The 14,668-nt window shown below is 37.8% G+C and overlaps 1 protein-coding gene across 2 annotated transcripts; it reads left to right on the top strand.

Moving 5' to 3' along the window:
* Positions 1-2,834: 2,834 nt before the first annotated feature.
* LOC102223857 (protein HID1) lies at positions 2,835-14,528 on the top strand. Of its 2 annotated transcripts, none has more exons than XM_023340406.1 (19): positions 2,835-2,951; positions 3,870-4,019; positions 5,387-5,557; positions 6,935-7,057; positions 9,562-9,668; positions 10,120-10,167; positions 10,637-10,865; positions 11,164-11,220; positions 11,308-11,448; positions 11,578-11,668; positions 11,751-11,902; positions 12,171-12,249; positions 12,320-12,484; positions 12,561-12,785; positions 13,474-13,622; positions 13,694-13,774; positions 13,861-13,952; positions 14,131-14,289; positions 14,375-14,528. In XM_023340406.1, the coding sequence occupies exons 1-19, from the start codon at positions 2,886-2,888 to the stop codon at positions 14,436-14,438; spliced, it is 2,349 nt and encodes a 782-aa protein (XP_023196174.1). In that variant the 5' UTR covers positions 2,835-2,885; the 3' UTR covers positions 14,439-14,528. The 2 variants fall into 2 exon arrangements, with proteins under 2 accessions (XP_023196174.1, XP_014328823.1); XM_014473337.2 differs by having other exon boundaries at positions 10,051-10,167.
* Positions 14,529-14,668: the final 140 nt, after the last annotated feature.

Genomic DNA, 14,668 nt, shown 5'->3' with positions numbered 1-14,668 from the left:
TAGGTAACTGTGACTACTCTGTACATGTCTAATGACTACATTAGAAATAAATAGTTTTGGTCTTCTGCAATGGGTGTGTACTATCCGTCCACTGACACAGATTACAATCAGAAAGGGATTGATGAAGATATCTTAGTGCTGCTTTGTTAAGCAGTATTAGTGTAGTTGACGTGAAAGAAGTGAATGTGTGAGGCCATTAAATATATATTTAATATCAGTCACACTCATAACTCAATATAGTTACAAAATATTGCATAATTATTCACCCCCTTTCCTCTTCCACATTTTGTCTGGTTACAACTTACAATCACAAACCTTAATGCAACGCACTGAATTTAAAAAAAACAATATATAGAACAACACCTAACACAATCTGACTGTGATTTGGGAGAAAAACCTGAGTTTTCAACATATACAAAAAAAACAAAACACTGAAAGGTGTGTCCAGCATTTATCTCAGTTCCCTTTTACTCTTGAGGCTTATAAATAAACTGTAACCACTGTAACTCCTTCAACATCCAAACATTATTTGAAGGCCTCAGAGGGTTTTTAGAGAACATTAGTGAACAAACAGCATCATGCAGACTAACGAATGCAGCAGACAGATCAGGGGTGAAGTTATGGAGAAGTTTAAAACATAGCTGGGTAATAAACCAACCCAAAAAGTACTGTTCAGTCCATCATCTGAAAATGTAAAGAGTGCTACACAACTAGAAACCTACCAAGACATGGTAGGCCAGATAAAAACAGTACTTTAATCAGTAGTGGTTTCTGATATGGGCGACATTTTGTGGGGGGTGGCATGAGACACCAATGTCTTCTTTGGTCCTCCAATCAACCACCTGCCCATCCTCTATCAACAATTTCTGCCTGGGAGTGGATTGCAGGGGAGTGAGGAATGGAGCGCCGCTTGGGATGTTTGCCCAGAGCGCCAAGCTTTATGCTCTAATCAAGAAAGGATGTGGGGATGCTGGTGAAGCTACATAGATCCACAGTTTAGCTGATTTAATCTAACAGTTTAACAGTCATGCTCTTAGTCCTTCTGGGCATCCATTTAGTCGCATAAACTGATTGGACCGCATTCCTTAATTAATTGCTAAAACTCACCTTCTGCAGTAAAAGTCATAGGATGTCACATTGATCTGTGATAGGCTCTGATTTAGCTGCATTGTGGTTCATGCTGATTCTTTCTTGTTCTTAATTACAGTAGTTAATCAGTTGAAGTTATGTTTAAGTATTCCATTTTGCTTATCATGTTTTTTTTTCATTCATTTGATTTCATCCTTTACTTATTCAAGTCTTTTCCTGTGTAGATGATGTGTAGGTAGCTGGAGGTAGAAGTTATTGATGGAATATTTTGACTGTAAAATGTGGCTGCTTTGTTTGTAAATTCTCAGATTTAATTGAATACAAGCTTGTTTGAGATCATTCCTTGTTGTATGAGGAGTTTTCTACTGTCCGGTAGTCTTAAATTCATTCCTTCGTCATGCTTAGGGATGGTGCCCCAATTCAACTAAAGAAAATTGTATAAATAATTAATCAGAATTATTAATAATTATATGATAAATATTGATGCAATCCACAGAAAGTCTAATTTGCAGCATTCTATAAGCCATACAGAGGGACACAGCCAACATGTGGAAGAAGGTCATCTGATAAGAAGTGACTAAAATTAAGCCTTTTGGTTGACAATCATAACGCTGTGTGTGGTGGATTACACACCAATCTCATGACAAAACATGGTAGTGGCAGCGTCATGCTGTGGCAAAGCTTTTCTTCAGCTTTGATCAAAATCTACTGACCAAAGTAGATTTTGGTCAAAATCTTCTGAACAATTTAACAATTTAAATTTTAATTGCAAATTGATTGGGAGCCTGGATCAATATATTCAAGTGTTGTTTTAGAAAAGCATGGAAAATATTTACTTACTCCCTTTCTATAGAATTTGTGCTTGTATTAAACATACAATAGTTACTTCAACACATAAAGTGCATTGCTAAACCAAAGTGTATTGTTGTATTTATAGATCAAAAGTCAGAACTTGTAGGTTACAATGTCAACCTTTCAAGTTTATATGTATAGCAGATTTCAGCAACAATGCAGTTCAAAGTGCTTTACGTCATGAAAACATTAAAAAGTCATAAATACATCAATTATATACAGGGGGCTGGACATCAGTGTTTTGTTTGTTTTTTCATTGCTGATTCCTTCCACTAACTGTACTGCTTGGTGACTTTATGGTGCCATCTAGCGGCCACTTCATATATTTATTCACTGGCACTTGAACTGACAAGGAGAGGGGGAAAAATCTCTCTGTATTGTTACGTTCAGAGATGATCGTGCAGGCAGTGATTATATAGATCATCATGACGTGAATCTTATCTGTAGCGGGTTTACCAGGAGAGTCACATGGTAACACGGGAAGATAAATATGTACATGAAGTATCCCGGAAGTTTGCTCATTTGGATCCTGCTCAGCATGTGCTGCTTTCAGGGACAGTCAGAATTATCCCAACAAAATAATACATTTGATTTAGGTATGTCATTGAAGCAACAGCGGTTTATTATCAATTCAGTGAATACATTTAGAAAAAATAGAAAAAAACAGGGTTTCAGCCTGATGGTTCCAACACAAATCCCACCCTTTTTTTTTTACAAAGCAACTACTTGTTTATTATTATTATTATTATTATTATTATTATTATTATTATTATTATTATTATTATTATTATTATTAACAGTCTAAAAGATTGACACGTTTCTGAAGGTGAAATTATCCGAGTTTTCATGAACGCACCAGCTGCGCTGCGCTCTGAGTTGAGATGAGGGGAAATTATCAGCAGGATCCGCAGGTAGGAGGACGCGGCTGTTGGAAACCGAAAAGAATGGGAAACGCTGACACTAAGCTTCACTTTAGGAAAGCGGTGATCCAGCTTACGACCAAAACTCAGGTCTGTGTCTGTTTTCTTCGTAATAAAGCTCTTGAACGTGGAAGGATAAAAATGGAATTCTGAACGATATTTGTTTGCGATGATAAAAGTTGGTGTGCCAGATGGTAGAGTCAGGTGCAGGTCGGATTATAATAAGTGGAGTGAAAACAAACTCGTAGTAACTACACTTTTAGATTTGAAATAAGGACAGGAAGTTAAGACAAGGCGCAATTACGATTTTATTATTTGCTCTGTTTTCCCGAAGAAAAACCATCATTCTGTCAGTTTTGCATCAATTGTTTGTTTAATGCTACTTTATATGAAAATGTGTTTGCCTGGGGACTGGATTAGCTAAGGTCTACAGAAATTGTACCCTGGCCATTTCGTATTTTATGGTAGAATGTAAACCTGAGAAAAAATAAAATCAACGTTTTGGTCATTACTTCATGGAAATATAATTTAAGATCATCCTGTTGCTGTTATCTGTTTAAGTTTATTTATCATCTGGTTTTTGCACATTTCCAAAACATTTCACTTAGAAATTAACCCAGTCATACACATAAAAAAAGTATAGCGGTATATCCTATTTTTAATTGGTGTGTTTCAACCTGCCCCTCAGACTCTTCAATAACAAAATTGTGGATCTCTCTTAAATTAAATAATTAAAGTACCAGTGAAAACATGCTTGGTTATGGATTCTAATAATAGTTTTTATTGCTGCAATACTAGCAGGACTTTTTCAATGTTTTGTCAGAAACAAACGTCTTAGTTGAGTGAAAATTACTTCAATCTAACTGGGTTTATAAGTGTGTTTTTATTTAATGGTACCAGTTTTGTGAATAACATGTCTGCAGGATTGCTGCTGCAAAGCTGGTGAACATTTTTATGAAAATGAAAATTTGGGTACACAAAGACTTTACAATGTTTCCTCTACTGCAGCCTGTTGAAGCCACAGACAATGTGTTCTGGGATCAATTTTGGGCTGAGTGCTCCATCGCCGTCCAGGATGTTTTTGCTCTGGTGCCCGCAGCAGAAATCCGAGCTGTCAGAGAGGAGTCTCCATCCAACCTAGCAACCCTGTGCTATAAGGTAACCTGTCCTCCTCAGAATGACTGTCTTATTTGGATCATGTTTAGTAATATCGCATGGTTGGATTTAAGTGAATTTCTGTTTCTCAAACATTTAATGGAATGGGTTTCTTTCTTCAAAATGGGAAAGACAAGTGGTCCTTTCACTGTTAATCTTCAGAAGTCAAAAAATTACTTCCTGAAAATACTTAATACCTAATTTTTTACTTTGTAAAATTATAATTTCAAATGTTTAAAACACCTCCAACTGTGACAAACAAGGTTTAATGAGAGCAAAAATTCATATTCTCAACATACAAAGTGAAAAACTTACAGGAGGTAGAAAAATCTCTAAAACTTGCTGCTGGAGGAGCACTGCTGCAAAAACTGAACACCTTGTGTTCACCACGTCTTGATAGTGATTCATTTTAAGGCTTTCTTAACATTTGAATCAGGGGACGCCAGTAACTATGGGAGATGAGAAATACAGTCTATCAGACAAGTACTCTACTTTAGGAGTCTGCACCACTAAAATGTAAATACTGTATTTGTAATTACAAAGCATGTTGTTTCTTATGCTATTTAACAGAGCAACAGTATTAAAAGACCAAAAGCTATTAAAACTAATAGCTTAGTTGGTTAGTTGTGAATATGATGCCCCTTTTGCACTATCACATCTGCAGACACTGCAGCCAACTCTTCCTTGTTAATCATCCAACCTCTAATCTGATCTTCCCACTGAAATATTTGACCCGTGGCTGAGGCTGAAGGATGAGGTCTACATCTAAACACCTTTTACTCGATGTAAATCTGCAATATAATGAAAATCTTCTCTGCCTTCCCAGAGACTCAGACTGAAAATAAGGCATTGAGTTTTGTAATAAATTAATTAGTCACTAAAACACAGGTTTACAAGTTAGTTCCTACAGACAGCAAGGATTCCCGTGTTTTACTTGACTGCTTGTTTTGTTCATCCTGGATACAGTCAGAAACAAAGGAATGCAGGTGTTTGTTATTCCCACACTCTGAGTACAAAAGGTCAGTCTAAAAGAGCAAAAAAAAAAAACAGATGGGAGGAGGAGAAGCCACTCGCTAATCAACAAAACAAGTTATGAATAAAATTAGAAAAATACATATAACGATCTAAGAAGTCATTTTTTGCTGGGGTTTTTTTTTTTCAAACCTTTGCTTGTTTTGAAGAATCCTTGATTATTTAACATATATTAGGTCAAAATTGCATTCATGTTCTCTATTTCTTTTTAAAAAATAGTTTCTGTTTTTCTGTTACAATCATCTTTTTGCCATCTTTTTAATAAAATGACTTAATTTGACTCTTCCAATAGAGGACTTTATAGTTTAATTTAAATGTTTGACATGGTTTGTTCCCAGGCAGTGGAGAGGCTGGTTCAGTGTGCCGACTCTGGCTGCCCCTCGGAGAAGGAGCGTCAGATCGTACTGAACTGCACCCGCCTTCTCACCCGGATCCTGCCGTACATTTTTGAGGATGCTGACTGGAGGGGCTTCTTCTGGTCCACCATTCCTGGCACAAAAAAGTCCGGGGTACGACACGTAGCCTGAGAGAGCTGACACTCTGACAGTTTACCTTTCTTTGGACTCTTTAAAGGTTTATCAGTTATACTCAAGTTGAAGGAAGAGCTAAATAACATTTTCTGAATATTTTAGCTTTAATAACCTTAAATACATCTTTTATTGAAATTGCAAAGACATTTTCAAGTTAGGTAGGTGCATATAGTTAATTTTTGGTATGTAATCTCTGGAAGCTGCTGCCTGAGAAATCCGTTCTGTCTGCAGACAGGAGTGTTTAACCTATTAGCTATCGTTCCATCGCACAGTTTGTAGCCCTTTGATTGCTTTAGCCACAATAATCTTCTCTGACTAGAAAAGTTGCTGCTCTTTGATTTTCAGAGCAGATTCTGCAGTGTAAGATAAAACCACTGCTAAAGTGGATGCAAAGGTCTCCATCCAAAGCTGGACTCTCTCTTCTTCTCCTCTCAGCCCACCTGCTGCTGAGTCTCTGGTTACCTGGTCGACTGGGGACCATGGTGCAAACACTGCCCATATTGTATCTCCCACCGCCTACCCGCCAATGGTTGAGTTAAGGAGGGATTGAATGTCTGTTATTGAAAGTATGGGACTGAGGAGAAAGAGGGCTGCTGCAGGTGAAAACAGCTGATGGGCTCTTTGTAATGAATCCAGTTATGCAGAAAAAGTATTTATTTTCAAGAAACAAAACCAATTAAACCTTAAATAAAATGTTTGCCTGGTGAGTGTGAAGCTACATTTTGGGATGGTGATTTGTAAATACAAGGAGTAAAAGATGAGTGAGAATAAAATATTCTTTAATTGGTCAGTAAACCACATAGAATAATTATTTTTTGTTACAAATATTCCTAATTCTTATTTTTTTCTAAGTAGTTGTCATTGGAGTGACTTCTAGGATTTGCTTGTTGCTGTACTCAATGCAGCAGCAAGCAATGCTTCCTGATATTAGCAATAAAAACTAAAATGCATTCATCTGTATTTTATGGGTAAAAAATATGGTTTGTACATTGCTGTGTGCTTGGGATCAAGCAGCAGTTCATCACTGCAGCTGTCACCAACATTTATGGCAGCCATATTGGATTTCAAAAGGATTCTGAGGATTCCCAGTACGTAGTACATGTTAACTGAGAGTTCAGAGGATGTTGCAAGCTTTTTTTGTCCAATATAGCTGAGTCCTCTTCACTCTGCAAACACAGCCACACCAAAGAGTGATTTTGTCTTGAGTATGGCGCATTCACTGATCAGAAAAACGTATGATTCTATGGTTTCTGACCAGTCAGAGGGAAAAAAGATGAAAATTGTTCAGTCACCAGCACATTTCTTGGTTTGTAAAACCTGGGAGATTAGTTTTCAAATGATGCATTCATGTTGCAGAGTTTGGACGAAGGTGCTGATGAGAACGAAGCTCGGCCGCTGGCTGAATCCTTGCTGCTCACCATTGCTGACCTGCTCTTCTGTCCAGATTTCACCGTCCAGAGTCACAAGAAGAACAACCCGGTCAGTGAGTTGAAAGAAGAACATTTATAGCTGGTCATTACCAATTAATGCAGAGTTGAACATTCTTTTAAGTCCTTGGTAACATTAAGTGTGTTACTGTGCTGTGTCCAATTAAGGCTGGTACGTCTGTTGCTCCAAACTGGTGTGATGGACAAATTTAACATTTAACTTGCACACACAGAAATAAAATAATCTGACATGTTGTCCTGAACTCTTTGATAATTAATTAAAGCACATCATTCCTATAAAACGTACTGCAAACGGTAGGAAAACAGAGCTAGTCAGCATTTTCTCTAATGAAAGGTTTCAGGTCTTGTTTTCTTAACCTTCTGGTGGTACAAGTCTGTGCCGTTATCTCCTTCATGCAAACCTCTCAGGCAGTTTGCTGGAGTTAATGAGTGACTCCATGGCGCAGAGGGAGGCAGGAGTGGCCGTACTTGAGCTGGGTGGACTCGTCTTAACTGAGCTCTGCAAACATTTTAGAGACTGGGGAGGTGATCTGTGCTGCCATCAGAGGAAGTGGTCAGTGTTTATTCCCACCTGCCTCTGTGGCCAATCAAGCATGAAGAATAGCTGGAAAGAAGCTGGGGGGAGCAAATAAGGTTTTCACTTTTCCGTCAGTGTTTGTCCACCTGGAGGTCAGATTTTTTTTTCTGGACAAAAAAAAAAAAAAAACTCTACTTAAATTGGATTAATTGTCTTATTTGCCTTCCAGTGTTCAAACCCTCATCTAATTTCTTGAAAAGTGGTCTTGGTCAAGATTTCTCAAGGATTCAAGCCAAGTGTTTAAACATTTGGTTTGGACTTTGGTCACCTTTTTAGCCAGCTTCTGTCTGGTACCTCAGGGTTGATAAATAATGTTATCTATCAGCAGAAGGTTATGTCATACGTAGATATTTCAGTTTGATCAGGTGTCATTTTATAAGAGTCAGTTTGATTGCGTGGGGGATCAGAACCACTATCAGTATAAAAAGGTCTAATATTTAGTCTTAAAATTACACTAACTTTAGATACACACTTTTGGTCAAACGTTTACCTTGTTGTGGTTATCTATCTGTATTATTTATCAATAATACTAAACCATCAAAGGAAATAAACCGATATGCAATTGGAGTAAAAAATGTTTTGTTTATGGATTCAACATGGAAGGAAATGGAAAAGAAATAACACCTATATAAAAAAATGTGGTTTGAGTTGGTGAAGTGTTGGATTAATATTTTACCTGAAAATAAACGAGAATATAATTCTAACAAGGCAGTTCCTTTAGAGGTATATTAGCTTAAATGTTGCCATTCTGGACATCTAAATGAATTGAATCAACTCAATTTAAGGTCATGTGTCAGGTCGTTGCTTTTTTTGTTTTTGGTCAGGCCGTTGCTTTTTTGTTTTTGGTATAAATTAACTTATTTTTAATTTAGTATTTATTTTTTATTTAATGTTTTTGTTTTCATACAGAGAGATTTTTAGGGCCATTGTCTCTTTTATAGTCAACTTTTGTATCCATGGCTCTGTGCTGATATTTGTCCAATTTTGGCATGTCAATGTGGGAGTTGGTATAATAGAATTTTTATATAATTGAATGTCTAAGAATGTTTGTTTTTTTTAATTATAGTGAAATTTTGAGGGTCACTGGTAGTTAGAAATTAAATATAAGATTTATTTTCCTCACATTTTTTTATGTGTTGAAATATTCTACTTTACATTTCTTTAACAAAAATTGACATTATTCTATTAACTATATCGATGTTAATAGAACTTCAATATAGTTCGATTAACTATAGAACTATATCTATAGTTAATAGATCCATATCCAATAGACCCCATCCATATTGTGATGGGGTAGGATTTAATAAATGACTACTCCATCCCACATGTTATGTAAAATAGTAAAATATTTTCTTCTAAATGTTGTTCGTTTGATTTTGCTTTCTATTAAAGAAACATGTTTGAAGTAACTAATTCATAATGTTTAGACATATTCATGTAACTTAGAACATTTTCAAATCTTCCTTTCCAAATCTGCTGCTTTGACAAGTATTATCGGAACTTTATTACTAACTAGCAGCTTTATTGTTTTTTAGGTTTCACTTATTGGACAGCGTATTTCGGTTATGCCACTGGAGAAGTTTAATACAGCATGCGGCTGTGTGCCCTTTTGTCAGATAACTTACAGAAACACCTCATCACTTCTATTCTTAAAGCTGCAGTTATCTGTGCCGAGGTGTCAACGCCAGATAATGTCAGCAGAGTACTCGGCTTGTTCTGCTTGCTGATTAACCATTATTAACATGGTCCAAGTGTTCAAATGCAGAACCTTTTTAGACCTTCTTTATTTTTTGCCTTTAACAATAAGGAATATTTCATGTTTTCATACCACAGTTTAACATTATGACTGAGCATGACGTCACAAGTAACACTGTACCTTTGGTAGGGAATCATCCTCCACATATTAATTCAGTATATATCTCAAACTATAATTTTTTTAAACTCTTGTTTTGCTTTAGGATGCCTCAGAGGAAATGCGATCCATAGATAGCTGTGAGTACATCTGGGAGGCCGGGGTGGGCTTTGCTCAGTCGCCTCCCCTGAATTACATCCATGACCTGAACAGGTGAGACTGCAAGCTGGATTTTATCTGTTTAGCTGCTTTCCTAAAAAGGTGATGGACATATTTTACTTTAAACCGGGGGTGGGGTGGGGGGGAGAAATAAGACACTAAAACTTTGCTTTGTGATAATTTGGGTAAGATGAACCCACACAGTCAGTATAAACTAATAAGTAAGGTGAGGGCAATTTGTAATAAATCAGTTTAGAGATTATTAACAGTCCTTTACCATTAAACTGATTGCTTCCATAAAAATCTGCTACATTGCTCACCACTACAGGGATTTATTGAGTTTAGTAACGTGTTATTTAATTAATATTGCTTTTTCCCACTTTATGATTTTTTTGACTGCTGTTGTTTTGATGCTAGATTCATTGTGTGTTTGCAGGACAGAGCTGCTGAAGCTGCTTCTCACTTGCTTCTCTGAAGCCATGTATCTTTCTCCTTTGTCTGACAGCCAAGTGCTTAACCCCTGGGTCTCCTTCTTCTGTTCTGCAGAAAACAGGTTGGCATGGCTAAAAAAAGCCACATCAAGATAGTCTATGTCTAAATCTGTGCTTTTTGAGCATTTACCATTTATTTTATTTGACTGCAGTCCAGAAGAAGACTGATTGCTTTTGTTATTTTGTCCTAGTGGATTATGGATTATTTTTGCAGGTGCAGTGAAAACAGTAAGCATTTTAAAGTGTAAAAATGCAAAGAACTTTCAATTCCTCTTGGAAAATGTCCTTCAGTTCCTTCATATTCTTAGCTCTTCTTGCATGAACTGCATGTTTAAGATATCCCCAAATTGGCTCAATAATGTTATGGTCCAGAGGCTGAGATTTTCACTCCAGAACCTTCACCGTTTTTCTCTTGTATATTAAAACAACTTATATTGGTCTTGTACTATTTACAGTTTCCATCTCTAAACCTCTTCAGTTTATAGATGCTCTGTTGTAAAAACCAGGATTATCTGTGTGCCATTGCTTCAGACATGCCTTGCCGCTCTTCACATCCCTGTTGAACGTGGTCTGTTCCTACGACCCAGTGGGATACGGTATCCCGTACAACCATCTGCTGTTCTCAGACTACCGAGAGCAGCTAGTGGAGCAGGCGCTACAGGTCCTGATTGTCACCCTGGAGCACGAGACTGGGTCGGCTGTGAGCGCTGCCCTCCAGGCGCTGGACTCCTCCTCGTCCAATCCACCTGAGGAATTAGAGGTATGATGGATAAATGTTATTGTTTCCATTTTGCTGGAAAACAGTTACACTCTATCCTATACAGCAAACAGTGTGAAAGAAACTTGTTAAAGGTACGCTAAAGAAGTATCAACACAGCTAAAAAAAAAAATATTACTTAACTAATTTAATTTTAGTTCCTAATCTTACCTATTTCTGCAAGTGCATGGTCAATCCCTCAAAACATTTAACATAAGTCAAACAGAAAATCGTGTAAATAAGTATATAAGTTGAAATGAAGAATTACAATTTTTTAATATACTTTTGTTTTAATATACAGCCAGCTGGACCTGACAACCTCTTTGTGAATTACCTCTCGAGGATCCACAGGGAGGAGGTACCAAACTGTAAACCTTCAATTTTATCCACAAATAGAACATTTCTGATTGGAAGTTTTAGCATATTCTCTGTATTGGTTCAATAGGATTTGAGTTTTGTCCTACGAGGTTTTGCTCAGCTGCTCAACAACCCTCTGATCCAGACGTACCTTCCACGATCCACCAAGAAGATCCATTTCCACCAGGAGCTGCTAATTCTGTTCTGGAAGTGCTGCGATTTTAACAAAGTGCGAGGCTTCTTGTAATTTTCAATTGTGTTCTTTTCATTTTTCATAGTGTAACTTATTATGTCTTAGTATAACCTAACAGAGCACTTGTCTTTAACTCACTAACATGACTGTTTCTGCATGTTGCAGAAATTCCTGTTCTTCGTTCTAAAGAGCAGCGACGTCTTGGAGATGCTGGTTCCCATTCTGTTCTACCTGAATGATGCCAGAGCAGATCAGTGTGAGACACTGATCTGCTCTAAACGTTCTAAAATTCTTCAAAACCGCACAAACTTCTAAAAGCCCTTCATGTTTGTGTGCAGCTCGGGTGGGCCTCATGCACATTGGCGTGTTCATCCTGCTGCTGCTGAGCGGAGAGAGAAACTTTGGTGTTCGATTGAATAAACCGTACACGCTCCGGGTCCCCATGGACATTCCTGTTTTTACAGGAACCCACGCTGACCTGCTCATAGTGGTGAGAGACCTACTTTACTTGACTAAGGGATTATCAGTCTGCTAAAGCTTAACAACCTGTGCTTTACAAATATTTCACAACATTAAAACAGAAAATATAAGAAAATGCTTAAAAGGTTGGTTTTCTTTTCAAATCTTAAAAGCTTACTGAAGCTGAACACAAACTGGCAGATTCTACAAATTATTTTTTGTTGGTGTATTTTCCAGCTTTAGATTATAATATGCTCTCAGTATTACCAAGAGTCATATTTATGTCCCTTCTTGTTCAGATTTTTCACAAAATAATTACCTGTGGACACCAGCGTCTCCATCCTCTGTTTGATTGCCTGCTCACCATAATTGTAAACAGTAAGTATGCCTGTAGACAATGCTGCCCCATAGTGGAGAGTTGATGTAAGCACATTTTCTACCTCTGTAGTTTCACCCTACCTAAAGAGCTTGTCAATGGTGGCTGCCAACAAGTTGCTCCACCTGCTGGAGGCCTTCTCCATGCCCTGGTACCTCCTATCTGCACCTCAGAACCACAACCTGGTCTTCTTCCTGCTGGAGGTCTTCAACAACATCATCCAGTATCAGTTTGATGGTTAGGACAACAATGGGATCTTGTGAGTGCAGCTGCATTTGGGGCTCCCTTTTGACGTCTGAAACCTTCCCCACAGGTAACTTCAACCTGGTGTATGCCATCATTCGTAAGAGGAACGTTTTCCACCAGCTAGCCAACCTCCCCACGGATGAGGGATCCATTCAGAAAACTTTGCAGAAGAAGAAGAAGAAGTCTGGGATCTCCCGCCTAAACTCCACAGATGGCGAGTCCATGGAGGGTTCCAGACCTGCTGCACCTGCTGAGCCCGGGACACTCAAAGCCACCTTAGAGGCCACTCCAGGTAGGGAAGAAACTGCCAAGAATAAATAGATAATAAGTTAGTAAGTTCTAAAATACTCTTTTTTTTTCTTTTTTTTGCAACTTTGATAAATGAGAAGGTGAAATAAAATGGTAACAAAACAAAGAAAAGCTCCAGTAACAGAAATTTATTTAAAGACAAGAAAACGCCAAAGAAATTTATAATGGAAAGCTTAAAACTGCTATGCTGGGACCTGTAATCTGAAACAAACAAAATTATAAACCAACCATAAAAGTGTAAATTAAAATATGACCATGCCAACTTGAGTCTGAAAAAAATTGTGAAAGAATGGACAAATTTTAAAGTACCGTAATATGAACAGACAGAGGTAAGTTAGAGCACTAGAAGCAACAAATTAAAGTGAACATTGTAAGATTAGTGAGACATGGGTGTTAAACGTTTTTTGTGTGTCTGAAAAGTGTGGCTTGCGTTTATTTAGAACCCCCGAGGTTATGTAGAAACTCTGCAATCACATCTTCAAGGCCATTTGTGTATGTCTTCTACAAACTTTACATATCTACTGAAATGTTTGTACCCTCTTCTTTGCAAAATTCTTCAAAATACTAGTCAGATTTGATGGAGAACTTCCATTTTCAAGTCAGGCCACAGATTTCCAGTCAGGCATCCTTTTTTTTCTCTCAGCAGGAAGTAACAGCTCATGTTGTTTCAGGAATTGATAAGATTACGGAGAAATCTCAGGTAAGCGAAGATGGAACAATGATTGCCTTGCCTCGTTCAAGCTCTCCGGCAACACCACCTCACCGTGGTGCCATCAATGGAGCCAGCGACACGGAGTCCAACTCAGAAAGAGACCACGAGGTATAGCAGATACCTCGCTGCTCGCACTCTGTTTATTTTTCTGCTTTCTCACTGTTTCATCTTGTCATCAGGTCTTCACAAGGTCACAGACGTCAAGAAGTCGAATGTCAAGCGTCTCATCTACTGTCGCCTGGACCGCTAATTCAGACTGGGTGAGAGAAGTTTTTTTTATGCTTATTTCTGCTGTCTGTTGGTTTTTATTATGAGATTTTATGCTTTATTTACCTGTTCCTGTTAGATGTTGTCATGGAAATCTAGACTTCCTCTGCAAACCATCATGCGGCTTCTGCAAGTCTTGGTCCCTCAGGTGGAGAAGATCTGCATCGACAAGTAGGAGAAAAGTTTTAATTAGAAGCCAAATGGATTTAATAGTTTAACTGATTTACAAGAGATTGCTGTAAGTTACAAGTAAGCAAAAAGTTGATATTTTGGGAATTGGATTCTTAAATCTGAGATGTTCTGATTGTTTAGAGCTGGATCAAATGAGGAGATTTTGTTTTATCTTCAGGGGTTTAACAGATGAGTCAGAGATTTTGAGGTTCCTGCAGCACGGCACGCTGGTGGGCCTCCTCCCAGTCCCGCACCCCATCCTGATCAGGAAGTACCAGGCCAACTCTGGCACTGCCATGTGGTTCCGGACCTACATGTGGGGAGTCATCTACCTACGGTAAACATACCAGATGTAGATTCACAGTGGATTTCAGTTTGGCTGCTGAAACAGTTTTTTTCACTCTTCCTTTTGTTCTTTGAAGGAATGTGGATCCTCCAATCTGGTACGATACGGACATAAGGCTTTTTGAGATTCAGAGGATTTAGAGGAGCTGTTGGAGTTGACCTCAATAACAAGCTTCTGCCAGATGATCTTTGACCAACTTACTCAAAAAAATAAAGATTCTCTAAACATGCCCTGAAAGTTCTTCATTATGCATTAAATCCAACATGAAATCATTGGTTGAATATAATGTTCTTAACTCATCAAAAGTACTTAGAAATATCTTCCCCGTACACACCTAAAAGTGTTCTTCATTCACTTAAATACTTGATTT

The sequence above is a fragment of the Xiphophorus maculatus genome, chromosome 10 (genome assembly GCF_002775205.1).
Source record: "Xiphophorus maculatus strain JP 163 A chromosome 10, X_maculatus-5.0-male, whole genome shotgun sequence".
In the NCBI taxonomy this organism is placed as follows: domain Eukaryota; kingdom Metazoa; phylum Chordata; class Actinopteri; order Cyprinodontiformes; family Poeciliidae; genus Xiphophorus; species Xiphophorus maculatus.
This window is presented reverse-complemented; position numbering and strand designations above follow the sequence as displayed.

What these genes read in the sequence shown, in the direction of transcription:
- LOC102223857 (XM_014473337.2), top strand. Translation starts at nt 2,886, where the DNA reads ATGGGAAACGCTGACACTAAGCTTCACTTTAGGAAAGCGGTGATCCAG. An exon ending in CATCCAGTATCAGTTTGATG is followed by an intron (nt 12,485 to 12,560) that starts GTTAGGACAACA and finishes CCTTCCCCACAG; the next exon opens with GTAACTTCAACCTGGTGTAT. An exon ending in GGACCGCTAATTCAGACTGG is followed by an intron (nt 13,775 to 13,860) that starts GTGAGAGAAGTT and finishes TGTTCCTGTTAG; the next exon opens with ATGTTGTCATGGAAATCTAG.